The sequence below is a fragment of the Homalodisca vitripennis genome, chromosome 6 (assembly GCF_021130785.1).
Source record: "Homalodisca vitripennis isolate AUS2020 chromosome 6, UT_GWSS_2.1, whole genome shotgun sequence".
In the NCBI taxonomy this organism is placed as follows: Eukaryota; Metazoa; Arthropoda; class Insecta; order Hemiptera; family Cicadellidae; genus Homalodisca; species Homalodisca vitripennis.
In genome coordinates, this window is record NC_060212.1 from 97,853,919 (window position 1) to 97,866,852 (window position 12,934).

Below are 12,934 nucleotides of genomic sequence, written 5' to 3' on the forward strand. Positions count from 1 at the left end.
CAGCTTTACCAACAATTCTAACAGCTTTCTTTTGAAGCACCAGTATTTCCTGAACTCTAGCACTATTTTCCCACAGTATTAATCCATATCTCAAAATTGACTGAAAGTAGCCAAAATATGCAGTCCGAACATAATTTTCACTTATGCAGCAAGATAGACGTCTCAATAAAAAAATAATTCTCGATAATAATTTAGTACACAGAAAATCAATGTTAGGTCCCCATGAAAGATTATTATTAATATGAATTCCTAAAATTTTGATTACACTACTTGATTTAAGACTAAAACTATTTTCAGGAATTGATTTTAAAGTAAACAAAATGTTTTGAGTTTTAGTTTTATTCATTAAAAACCCGTTTTCTTTAAACCCTATTGATGCTTTGTTTATTGTAGTGTCGGTTAATTTCTTTAGTTCATTCAGGTTATCTATATATATAAAAATGAAACTGTTCGTGTGTAACAGCATCACTCACAAACGGCTGGACGGATTCGCCTAATTTTTTTTTTAAAAATTTGTTCGTCTTGATCTGTAGAAGGTTATAGGATACTTTTTATCCCTTTCCCGATTCAGGATTCCGCCCCACTGGTTACAGAAATACCCGTAAGAAATGCATTGCAGCAAACATATGTTATTAAGTGAAAGAGTCTTTTCAAATTTTTTAATCAGCTGTTCTTTGTAAACATATATAATTCTGGAACCCTCATGTTTCTCGCACGGTCAATTATACGTCACTTGCTCAAGAGTCGGAAACCCGAAGAACCTTTATATTTATGCTCCAAATAATACAACTAATAACGTTGTTTACCAAAACGCATTAAAATAAACAAAAAACAATAAACAATAGATTTTATGATATGCTACGATGTATTAGTAGAGCAATAAATTAATTGGAAAAACGTATAATAAAATTAGTATTTCTTTTCGATGCTTGATTGATGTAGCCCTCTCTACTGCCACGCGAGCGGAGCCGCGGGTTTTAGGCTAGTTACTACTATTGAAAAAAGTTGTGTCATCAGCGTAGAGAAGCGTATTAGCATCTCTACGCCAAATGCTTGGCACTGACAGGGCCAATCCCTCAAAAGTGCTTAGCACTAAAAGGGTTAAAATCTGTTCTATTTTTCTGTCTGTCTGTCCGTCAGAGACTTGGTATTTAGATTTCTCTTAAATTACATGAAAAACATAAAACCAATATTTAAGTTAAATACTGTTTTTCATGTAATTTAACAGTGACCAATATAAGCCCCATCTATAGATTTCTCTTGTTCCAAGAAAAAGTTATTGATTTTGAGGTCAAAGATAAAAATAAAAACAACATTTTTACATTAGTCTCATGAAAGCAACGAGAAAAAACCCAAAATAAACACATTTGTAAACAAACTGAGTATAATCATATGACAATTTTTAGGAAGTTAGGAACACATAATTACTTTGTAAGATTGTTATGACTTTAGTTACGTTCTGCCGAGTCGTTGTATGGGTTTACTTCGTGCTCAGACCAGAAATAAGATCTGTGGTGCAAAAAGTGACCAAGGTAGGAGAGAGAGTTGATTACATCAATTATCAATACCTGAAGCGAAACCCTGATACGCCATGTCGAAGAACGGGAACAGCTTCTTCTTCTTGATAAGCTGCGACAGCTCCTGCCATTGCTCTGGGCGGGGGTCGACACCAGTCGGGTTGTGAGCGCAAGCATGCAGGAGAATTATTGAGTTTTCTGGGATTTTCTGTAATATGATAGTAACAAACTAAAACATCATAATTACTGTCATAATGTAATAAAATGGCACAACCAACTAATTAAGAGTTTACTGTTGTATTTTCACTTGTTTATCCCTTAAAACCTCATAAAATATCAGTTATATCATTCTGTAGTGGATGGTCATTTTAGGATTTCACTGTTGAAGAATTCCTAAAAAGAGAAATGTACAACAATACAAATTGTTAAACGAGGTGTGGCTATTAATTAACAAGACTGACGTTGTAAAACATGTTATTTTAATTTTATACATCACCATGTTATTTTAATCACTTATTGTCACCTTCAATATACACTCCTTCTCCATCCCTACAACGCTCCATGCGAATTTTCCATTGTTGGAAACAGTATTGGAAGTCATCTTCTGTCAGTTCATTCAGAACACTTGCCAGTCTCTCTTTTACAACTTCAACAGATTCAAATCTTGTCCCTTTTAATGCAAATTTCACCTTAAGGAACAGGTGTCACATGATGCAAGATCTGGTGAAGGTGGATGTTCTAACACTGGGATGCTGTACTTGACTAGGAACCTCTTGACAGATAACACGGAATGAGCTGGTGCATTGTCTTGGTGGAGAACCCATGATTTGTCCTTCCACATTTCGGGACGTTTTTCCTTACTCTTTTTTGTAATTTAGAAAGTACTTCAAGATAGTAATGTTGATTAATTGTTTCACCTTCAGGAACCCAGTGAAGGTATACAATCCCATGGATATAAAAAAAAATCATATTACTTTAAATTTTGAATTGCTCATTCAAGATTTTTTTGGCTTTCAGTGAAGTTGGGCTCTTCCAGTGCATGGATTGGTGCTTTGTTTCCATATCACGATTGCTAACTTTTTACCTTGTACTTTGTGTAGTTGTACAAATATATACGCTATATAAAATCGTATCTTAAAATTCTTAGAAAAAACGCTAACTGCTGTGCGGTTTAAAATGTTAACTGGCTGCTCCTACTTGCCAGATTTGCTTCAGCAGTATATAAATAAACCATTTAACGCCCTTTATTCTTAGTTCTAAATAACATAGGATTTAGTATTGAATTCAGAATTGTGACCACAATCTTGGTATCAGTAACAGGATTAGAACCGAATCTTTTTGGTATCGGCCAATCCCTAGTTACCTTAAAAAAACTAATTTTAAATCCTGCAGACATTACACTAAAATTAAAATACAATCTGATGTTTACGTTTTAATCACACAAAATCTGTGACACTATGCGCGATAATAAATTAAAGAAGCGGAATGTAAGGCCACCTTGAATGTACAACCAACACAGAAGAAAAGGAATGTGATTAATATTGAACGAGTGCAGTAGAGAGTTAAACATAAACAATTATAGTTTCTCACAACAACAATACGAGATTTAATTGAAATAATTTGACAGCTTCGGATATTTATAACTGAACTTTGTGGTATTGTCCACTAAAATTGTAGAATAATATACACAAAACATCTTTAAAAGGCAAATAACCTACCATATTCAAAATTATTTGCCACCAGATAATATACCAAAACTATAAAAAGTTGACAAATATCAACAAACAAACAAAATTCAACAGTTTAAAAATCATACATGCACAAAACAAAGTATGTATTGTGATGTATTGTGTATGTTATAAACAATACAGTCACAGACTTACATTGATGTCGTCCAGAGCACCTTTAAAGTCGAAGCCGCAGGTGCTGGGGTCATAGTAACGGTACTTGTTGACCTTGAGGCCTGAGTGGATGAAGATGGGATTGTGATTGCCCCAAGAGGGCGTGGGTAGGTACAACTCCTTGTTGTAAGGGAAGAACTTAGCCAGGAACGCACCACCTGTCCTTAGAGACCCAGTGCCCGAGATGCCTTGAACAGTAGCATTCTGAAATGTTATAAATAACACAATTATTATCCAAGACCTTTAAACATCTCAGTAGCACTTGATCATAAAAACCAAATGAGATTATTATTGTTAATTATGAGATACACTCATTATTACTATATGTGTGTATATATGGTTCTTTGTAGAATGCCCATGAACATGCAAAAAAGAAAGAAAGTCCGCACAGGATTCCTCGCATAAACACTTTTGAGTCATCAAAGTCTTGAAAATTGTAGGCTATAAACCTTTATTTATGCTTACAGTTAAGTTTTTCCTCACCCAAGTCTGTAAGAAATTATTTAGAATCTGTTACAACAACCAATACATAAATGTCTATTAACTATGCATAAAACAGTTAAATCAACAATTATACAAATATTCTACATGGAATACTAACTAAAAAAGGACAGTAGTTATTCCTAATTGTTTCATGAATACTAATATATGATATCTCAGAAATTTTGGTTTATTACAGTATGAACAAATAATTATTATTGGTTTGAATCAATGCTTATTTCCATTACGACATAGGTTATGAAAAATGTACAACGTGTAAACATTAAAGCAACTATTATCAAATTGGTAAAGTTGAAGAAGGAGACATTATATGACTTGATGAGAGTGTTATGCAATTCAGCATAGTCTTAGAATAGCTATGCTGCCGTACACAGAGTTATCTGCAATGATATCTATTCCTAAGTCCATTGTATACCAGAAAAGAAAGAAAAACACCACCAGAAAATAATTAAGGTTTTTATAAAGAATGAAACAACTAACTATTAAACTTTGTACGTTGAAGATGAATACAACAACTTACCAGTCCCTGTATGACGTGCTGGCTGTCGTCACCTAGAGCCAGTTTGATGCTCAGGTTACAGAAGTCGGCACTGCCAGAGATCGGGGCATACTCGTGATCCATCTTCTTGTCCTTGATCTTCTGTTCTGCCTGTCGCAACAGAATATAATATAGTCCACATTCCCAAACATTTGAAGATAACCCACTATACTTTTTAGAGCAAAATTGGTTCATATACTGTAAACTAAAAAGTAAAAATGTACCACAGGATCTTTAAAGTCATATAGGCTTTATCTGAAAATAATGCTGATTTACTGTTTAAAATCTGAAGATGTCTGATTTCAGGATTTTGTCTTATTCCAATTTTACTTATTAAAAACGTGGTAAGATGTAGTACCTGAAGGACACTAGGCAGGACGTAGGGTCTTCCATTGTCATCTCGGTACGCTCCCACGCCGAGGTTCATTTTCTTAGGGTTAGTGTCACGCTTGTACGCCTCCGTGACTCCCAGGATGGCATCAGGGGGACCCATCTCTACATGAGACCACCATGATCTGTAACAGGTACAGTTGAGTCATCACTGGGTTAAAAACAACTAATAGTTTGACACGCTTAGTACTATGACACATAATGCAGTCCATTATCCACTGTTAAGTGCCACATGTACCAGAAATGATATATATACTCCTTGTTACTAATTGGACAATGTGTATCATTTCTGGTAAACACATCAGTTTTTAGTTTTAGCCATGTGTATCAACACGGACCTCTTGTACCATGCTTTTAATATTGTAAGTAAAATCATAACATATGAAAAAATGGCACAAATGTTCCCAGTCAAAATTTACTTGACTGACACAGACTAAGCTACATATACCATTTTAGCACAAACATAAACAATTGACATATCATCAATAGTGTGTCTGATTTCAAACATAACTAAAGTAGTTTATTTATAAAAATCATATCGATCTTAAAATGCACTTAGTCTCTGACGGTAAAAATTGAAATTTAACCTTGGTCTCTACCTTAAAACACTCTGCATATCACAAATGATACACATGGTGCTTATTTTGTTAACAAAACAATGAGTTTATTTTTAAGAATCATCTTGTGTCCACTTAAACACTGTAATTACAATCGTAACTTATTACAAGATATGGATCACCAATTATGTGATGTAAAGAAAGATAGTTCAAAAGAATCAAGTATAAGTAAGTAATTGTAGATTAGAAGTGCTGATATGGCTATAAAAGATTTCCAAACTCGTACAAATACAATACCATATTATAGCTCCAGTTTTCTTTGCCTGTCCAACAAGAGAAAGAGAAACTGTACAGACTCTAAAATAATTAGTGCCCTACCTCGACAGAAAGTTTTAAACAAAAATACAGCATACTTAAACCAAAAAACTCAAAATAACTAAATAATAAAAAATAAAAATTCATTTTTCCTTAATTCCCCTAATAGAAACTTTGTCAGTTAACTAGCTAAATAAGATTCAGAATTCAAAAAGGAAAGTTAATGCCAAATTTGAATAAAGCCTACAAAAATGTTGTCTGTAGTCTTAAAACAAGCATGAGCTAATTTAAATTCTTCCAAAAGAACCACATTTCATTCTCTTGGGCTTGGGTATCGAAATAGGTAATTTTCTGTATTGAAATTCATAGCTAAATGTTTAATTAATAATTAGTTTTACGCTTTTTAGTATAAAAATAACAATTTTGTCACTGGCCCAATGACAAAGTAGAACTGGCCACTTTAAGTGGGGTTGCGAATAAATAACATTAGGCTTAACCACAGTCTAACCAATAGGCAAATAATGTTTCTATTACATAAATTAAATGTAAACAAATTTAAATTTATAATAGTATGATATACTGGCTGCCCCACAAGGAAATTCGGTAATATCAAATAATTTGAGACGATTTTAGTAACCAGAAATACGAAAAGAAATCAGATAAACCTAGTCTGATTACATAGCTAATTACTAACAGTTAGCTTATGACGTGGTAAACAAATATTTTGTAATATTACATTCAAGAGTGAAATTAATCTAAGAGAAACTCCCACGACTATAATTACATGGGAATTTTAATAATTTTAGTTTTCTAACTTGAAAATTCAATAAAATTAACTCAACATCTTACATATCCTAGAAGTGATCCAGTAGGCATTGGACACATCAATGTTCAATTTAGGAAGACATGTCACCAAGTTGTACACTTAATGCACAAGCCCAGCTTCTAAAGGTGAGCAGGTTACTATGCTGTTGGAGCTCCAGGTTGGGATTCGGGAGGATTGGAGGAGGGTTCCTATTGAAAAGAGTCACAATATTCAATAGTATAATGACAGTTTTTTTTATTGAAATGGCTTTTAATTGCTCTCTTAATTTGTGTGGTTTATCAATGTTTTAAAGAACACTGAAGTACTTGGAGCAGTTCGTTCTGTACATATTTAGTTCTTTTTTTTTCAAAAATTATTAATTTATGTTGAACAGGTAACTGATTTTTTTTCCTTAGTTTTACTATTGTGACTAGAGAATGTCACATACATCAGACATTCCAGGATTAATAATGATAGAACAGTGAGGATATCTAGGTCTTTAAACCCCATACTACAATGGGTGCGAGGAGGCAAGCACATAATCATTCTAAGTACGTCTTATTTTAGAAAACAAAACCTGTAATTAGGTGCCCTTTGTTTGCTCCCCATAAGATAATTGAGTAAGTTATGTCTTAAGTACATCATTTAAAATTATGTAATCTATAGAACATATTTTAGAAAGATATACGTTTTAGATTTACTCACTGATTTCAATACACAGAGCACCCTTTAGCCAGCATTCTTACCACTTTGTCTTCATGTTCATCCCAGCTGAGCACATTGACCTACTTAACTTGATATGTATGAACGTATGATCACAGTGTGGTGGTCAGAGACTACTTTATGAATCGCCATTAGTAACAAAGTTATCAATTATTGTAACCGTAACACAAGTCACTCTTGTAGAGAGATCAATTACAATGCTACGTCCACTGTATGTATCGCTCCACTACTCAATATTTGGCCATTAGTAACAAAGTTATCAATTATTGTAACCGTAACACAAGTCACTCTTGTAGAGAGATCAATTACAATACTACGTCCACTGTATGTATCGCTCCACTACTCAATATTTGGCCATTAGTAACAAAGTTATCAATTATTGTAACCGCAACACACAAGTCACTCTTGTAGAGAGATCAATTACAATGCTACGTCCACTGTATGTATCACTCCACTACTCAATATTTGTTAGTAACAAAGTTATCAATTATTGTAACTGCAACACAAGTCACTCTTGTAGAGAGATCAATTACAATGCTACGTCCACTGCATGAATCGCTCCACTACTGAATATTTGGCCATTAGTAACAAAATTATCAATTATTGTACCCTCAACACAAGTACCTTTGTAGATACATCGATTACAATGCTAAGTCTACTGCATGTATCACTCCACTACTCAATATTTGTTAGTAACTAAGTTATCAATTATTGTACCCTCAACACAAGTAACTTTTGTAGATACATCAATTACAATGCTACGTCCACTGCATGAATCGCTCCACTACTGAATATTTGGCCATTAGTAACAAAATTATCAATTATTGTACCCTCAACACAAGTACCTTTGTAGATACATCGATTACAATGCTAAGTCTACTGCATGTATCACTCCACTACTCAATATTTGTTAGTAACTAAGTTATCAATTATTGTACCCTCAACACAAGTACCTTTGTAGATACATCGATTACAATGCTAAGTCTACTGCATGTATCACTCCACTACTCAATATTTGTTAGTAACTAAGTTATCAATTATTGTACCCTCAACACAAGTAACTTTTGTAGATACATCGATTACAATGCTAAGTCTACTGCATGCATCACTCCACTACTCAATATTTGTTAGTAACTAAGTTATTAATTATTGTACCCTCAACACAAGTACCTTTGTAGATACATCGATTACAATGCTAAGTCTACTGCATGTATCACTCCACTACTCCAATATTTGTTAGTAACTAAGTTATCAATTATTGTACCCATTGGTATCACCGATTAATGTTCTATTGTTGTCTTTACTCAATATTATACACTATTTGATGAATGCAGTGTTAGATTTAGTAACTTAGCTACATACTTTATCATATTACGTTGTATTTCTTAAACGTTACTTTTTAAATAGAAAAATATTTTCACATCTTATTTATTATACATAAAATATTTTACAACAACCTGATGAAAATCCTTAAAATACTTTTTTATTCACATTAAAAATGAGATGTTGTTGACTGTGTGTGTAAAAAATATTTTTAAAGTGCTTATGCCATATGTTTCCTAATACAACTAATCAAAATTTTATGTCACACAAATTGTTCCAAATTTAATTTTGACTTTATAAACAAACAAATCAGCACTGATTAATTATTATGAACTGTTCTAAGCCCATAACCTTTTATAATTTATGAGCTGAAATTATCTTTGTTCTTACATTTATATATTTTCAAACTGTAAACTTGTAATAGTAAAACTCTTATAACATTCTTTTTAATGAAATATCAACATTTTAATCAATTCAGAGGATTTATATATGAATACAAATATAGATCTACAACTCATGATAAAGTATGTAGCTAAGTTACTAAATCTAACACTGCATTCATCAAATAGTGTATAATATTGAGTAAAGACAACAATAGAACATTAATCGGTAAATAAACGTAATCGTCCAGGACTATAAAGTAGTTTAACCAGCACTGGCAGTATTAAACTAGCTTTTATTGTCTAATAACCTTTATATCAATTTGTTAAAAATTAAATTTGATATGGTTTATTAAAAAACTGTATACTTTTAATAGATATTTAATAAAGTTATTGCACTTAGAACATTATAAAACACCACATAATCTCAAAAGTATTTGATGAGTTTAGGAATACCTGACCAGTTATCTCAAAAACTAAGAAAGGTACAATTCAACAAAAAATAAAAAAAAACTATTAGAATTGCAATTTATTTTTATCACAGAAATTTCAATAAATTAGATTTATTCCTTTCTTGACAATAAGATCTATGCAAAATCTTTCTCTAGGTCATAGTTCCAAAATATAGTTCATTGTCCATATCAATAAAATGTTTATTATTAGTATTATTAATTTTTTAACCTCATAATAAAGTGGTTGTTAGTATTTACTGCCTACCCTTTTCTGTAGAAAAATAAAAACATACTAAATGGCAATAATTTATAGGAATTTCGTCAAGCTTATTAATTCCAACTGTAAAGAGATTTTTTGACCAATAAACTACTCTGATTGACATGAGATAAGAAGCTGCCTCGAACATAATGTTCATATTTGTTTCTGCCAGATAAGCTGATGCCATGTGAACTTTGACTTTAACTGATCAATATTAATGTTAGCTATAAATCATGAACAAGTTGATACACACAGTGTGGACGTTACATAGGAATTGGAATGTTTTACACTTTCGGCGAATAGGATATTTTTTAGTCAAAATTAATAAAACATGTTAAAGAATATCATGATAAATAATGAAAATTTTTTGAAAACCTACTGTAAAATTAAAATTAATGTCATTGACTAATTGTTTCATCATCATGTCATACACAATCATAAAGCTTACTTTGTCCATCAATTTTTATGTCAAATCAAAAAACATCTTTATGTACATGATCATCAAGATAGAGTAATGGCGTCAAACAATAGTTATAAAATTTAGTTATATATGTTAAAAATGTCTTGATCAGTCTTCTTCCACTGCACTGCCTGACATAATACAATGATAAATCTTACATAATTTTACTCCTTTATGATCACAGGGTTTCGCAAGATGTTATTTAAAAGTATTGATTGATATGCATGTGCCTCATTTTATAGTTAATACTCATCCAAGGCACTTACTTTTTAGTGATCACAATCAACTAAAAAATGCCAAGACTAATATGAATTAATAAAGGAAAGATGAAACACAAATTCTAACAATAATACATAATATTTACTTACTATTGGCTAAGAAATGTATTAATAGGAGGTTAATATTTTTACTCCTAGAATCACAACATTGTATGAAATTGTGTTATTCCTAATGCTTTGTCTGTAAAACTACTTTCATGTTAAATGACTAAAAGATTTTATACATTTAGAAATAATGATTTATTCTTTCACAAAACTATTTAAAGCTAAAATGGACAGGGAGATAATAGCAACTTATTTGACAGAATTTTACCCCTTTCCGACAGACTTGAACTTATTGACCTTAATACTCCACTGCCACTGAATTGGAGCATCATTCACACTAAAATACTTTATCATCTGATGCTTGATTGGGCAAAGTCCTCAGATTTTCCTTCCCTGAACTTCTTGTTGTACAGGTGAGTGTTCTTGTTGAGCAACTGTACGCTCACAACGTAGATAGCTGCTACTCACTAGTATTGCAGCAGTGTTCCAACCTGGGTTTGACAACCTCATTGTGCAGTTCCTTGGTAAAGTTACACCTAGAAAGAGAGATTTCCCCTTTTGCGGTTTTGTTATGTAGAGAAATTACATAGGAATTTACTATCATGCTGTTTACTATTCCATAAAATATTTCATACAACTTGTGACGTAATGCACAGAATTTTTAAAAGGCAATCCCAACGCTTTGTCTGTGAAGCAACACAACAAAACCAATGCATGACCTGCATACACACTCGTCTCAAGGTCAATTGCACGTACTGGGGAAGAGGGATTGAGGATAGTTCTGTGTACAGTGGAAGAAGTGAAATTGCTACCGTCGTTTGATGGGCTCTCGGATTAACCAATCACATTACAACGGCTAGGAAGAATTTCCACTTAATGCTAAAACACTTTTTTATGAGAACTCTGTTCTCACCCATCCAGTCCCTTAGGACTCTTGAGAGTTCCATTAAAGCTGTAAGTGCTATAGAATTGTTGAAAAACACATTCTAGTGGAGGAGACAGAACTTCCAAAAAAATTACTGAAGGCATGCATGTACTGTACTTAGGAGAACCGGTGGCCGAACAGTCTTGCATGGTGGAATTAAGGTCTAAGTTAGAGATAGTGCAGATTCAAATCCTGTCTGTGACCGTTGCACTTTTTATCTGTATCACAACCTTGTCCTATACCGACTCTCCTCCTTATTTGTTTACTAACACTGGCTTGTGTTTCCTATGAAGACAGATAGAAAAAGGGTAAAAGGAGATCTGCCTCTCTCCAAAAAAAAAAAAATTCGCCAATTAGCCTTTGTCTGTTATTATTACAATGTTTTACAAGATATTTTTCCAACCTTGCTAAAATTCAATTTGGTTGTTACAGAAGTAAAGATAGTAACGCTATATTTATGGACTGTTTACTGCAGATGTTTTTTAAAGCAACTGAAAGACTACTTTGTTACAGTAATGGTAGTATCAGTTGGGGAGTTCTAAGCTTAAATTATTAAACAATACTAAAATTTATTAAAGTTTTTTTGTAATGCTCGCCAATAGATTCATTTTTGGTTTTAATATATAATTATGAAAATTTATTATATAAAATGTGTCGTAATTGGTCTTTTAGTTTTAAAAAGGTTATCATGACTATCATCCAAATTTTTCCATTCACACTGCATTAAATAATTAAAATATTTTAAAAAATCACACAATTAAAATAGTGGAACATATCGTCTTTGCTGTAGAGAAGTCATCTTCAGTCAACAGATGTTATACCAAAATCTCTGTGAAATATTCATGATTTTAATTGTGTAATCAATGTTTTGACTTGGAGAGAACCGGAAAATCTAGATGGCATTTGACCTTCCTAATGTTTGTCAATTTCATGTAAGTCAACAATGTCCTACACATAACACTTAAAATGATTAATTTGTTTTTCAAATATTATTGTTGTTTACTTTACAAAACCACCCCTTGGTGGAATGAAAGAATTGCTGAAGCAGCTAAAAACAAAAATAGAGCTTGGCGAGAATGGTTTAAGGATAGGTCAAACGAAAAGAGGGACAAATGGAAGAGACTTGCAAGGGCATCAGCAAAGATGATGAAGGAGGCAAAGGAGAGGACATGGAAGGATTTTGAAGAAAAACTTAAATCAAACTTCCAAGGAAATAAGAAGATTTTTTATGGGGTGGTAAGGAACAAGACGAAACCTAAAGAAATGTTGACTAAGGTGGTGGATGTTTCAGGGGAAATCAAATGGGAGGAGAAAGAGGTTTTGAAGACATGGAAAGAGTATTTTAAGGAACTACTGGAAGGAACAGAAAATGAAGAGGAAAGAAGAGATGTGACAGAGGAGACAGAAAATGAAGAGGATTTTAGTATGTGCGAATTGGAGAAAGCGGTTAAAGAGATGAAAGAGGGGAAATCTGCGGGAATAGACGAGCTGACGGCTGAGATGATAAAGGCGGCGGGACCATTAGGAATGCAATGGTTGTACAGAGTGATGAGAGTGATTTGGAA

General features: G+C 32.8%; 1 protein-coding gene across 1 annotated transcript in view; it reads right to left on the reverse strand.

Moving 5' to 3' along the window:
• LOC124364611 (aspartate aminotransferase, mitochondrial) overlaps window positions 1-12,934 on the reverse strand; it is a 40,051-nt gene that overhangs the window by 13,780 nt on the left and 13,337 nt on the right. The window contains exons 2-5 of the mRNA XM_046820215.1: window positions 4,816-4,972; window positions 4,440-4,568; window positions 3,401-3,622; window positions 1,569-1,725 (exon numbers count right to left, since the gene is read on the reverse strand). Of these exons, the coding sequence (XP_046676171.1) occupies window positions 1,569-1,725; window positions 3,401-3,622; window positions 4,440-4,568; window positions 4,816-4,972 (665 nt within the window). The remainder of the gene's footprint in view (window positions 1-1,568; window positions 1,726-3,400; window positions 3,623-4,439; window positions 4,569-4,815; window positions 4,973-12,934) is intronic.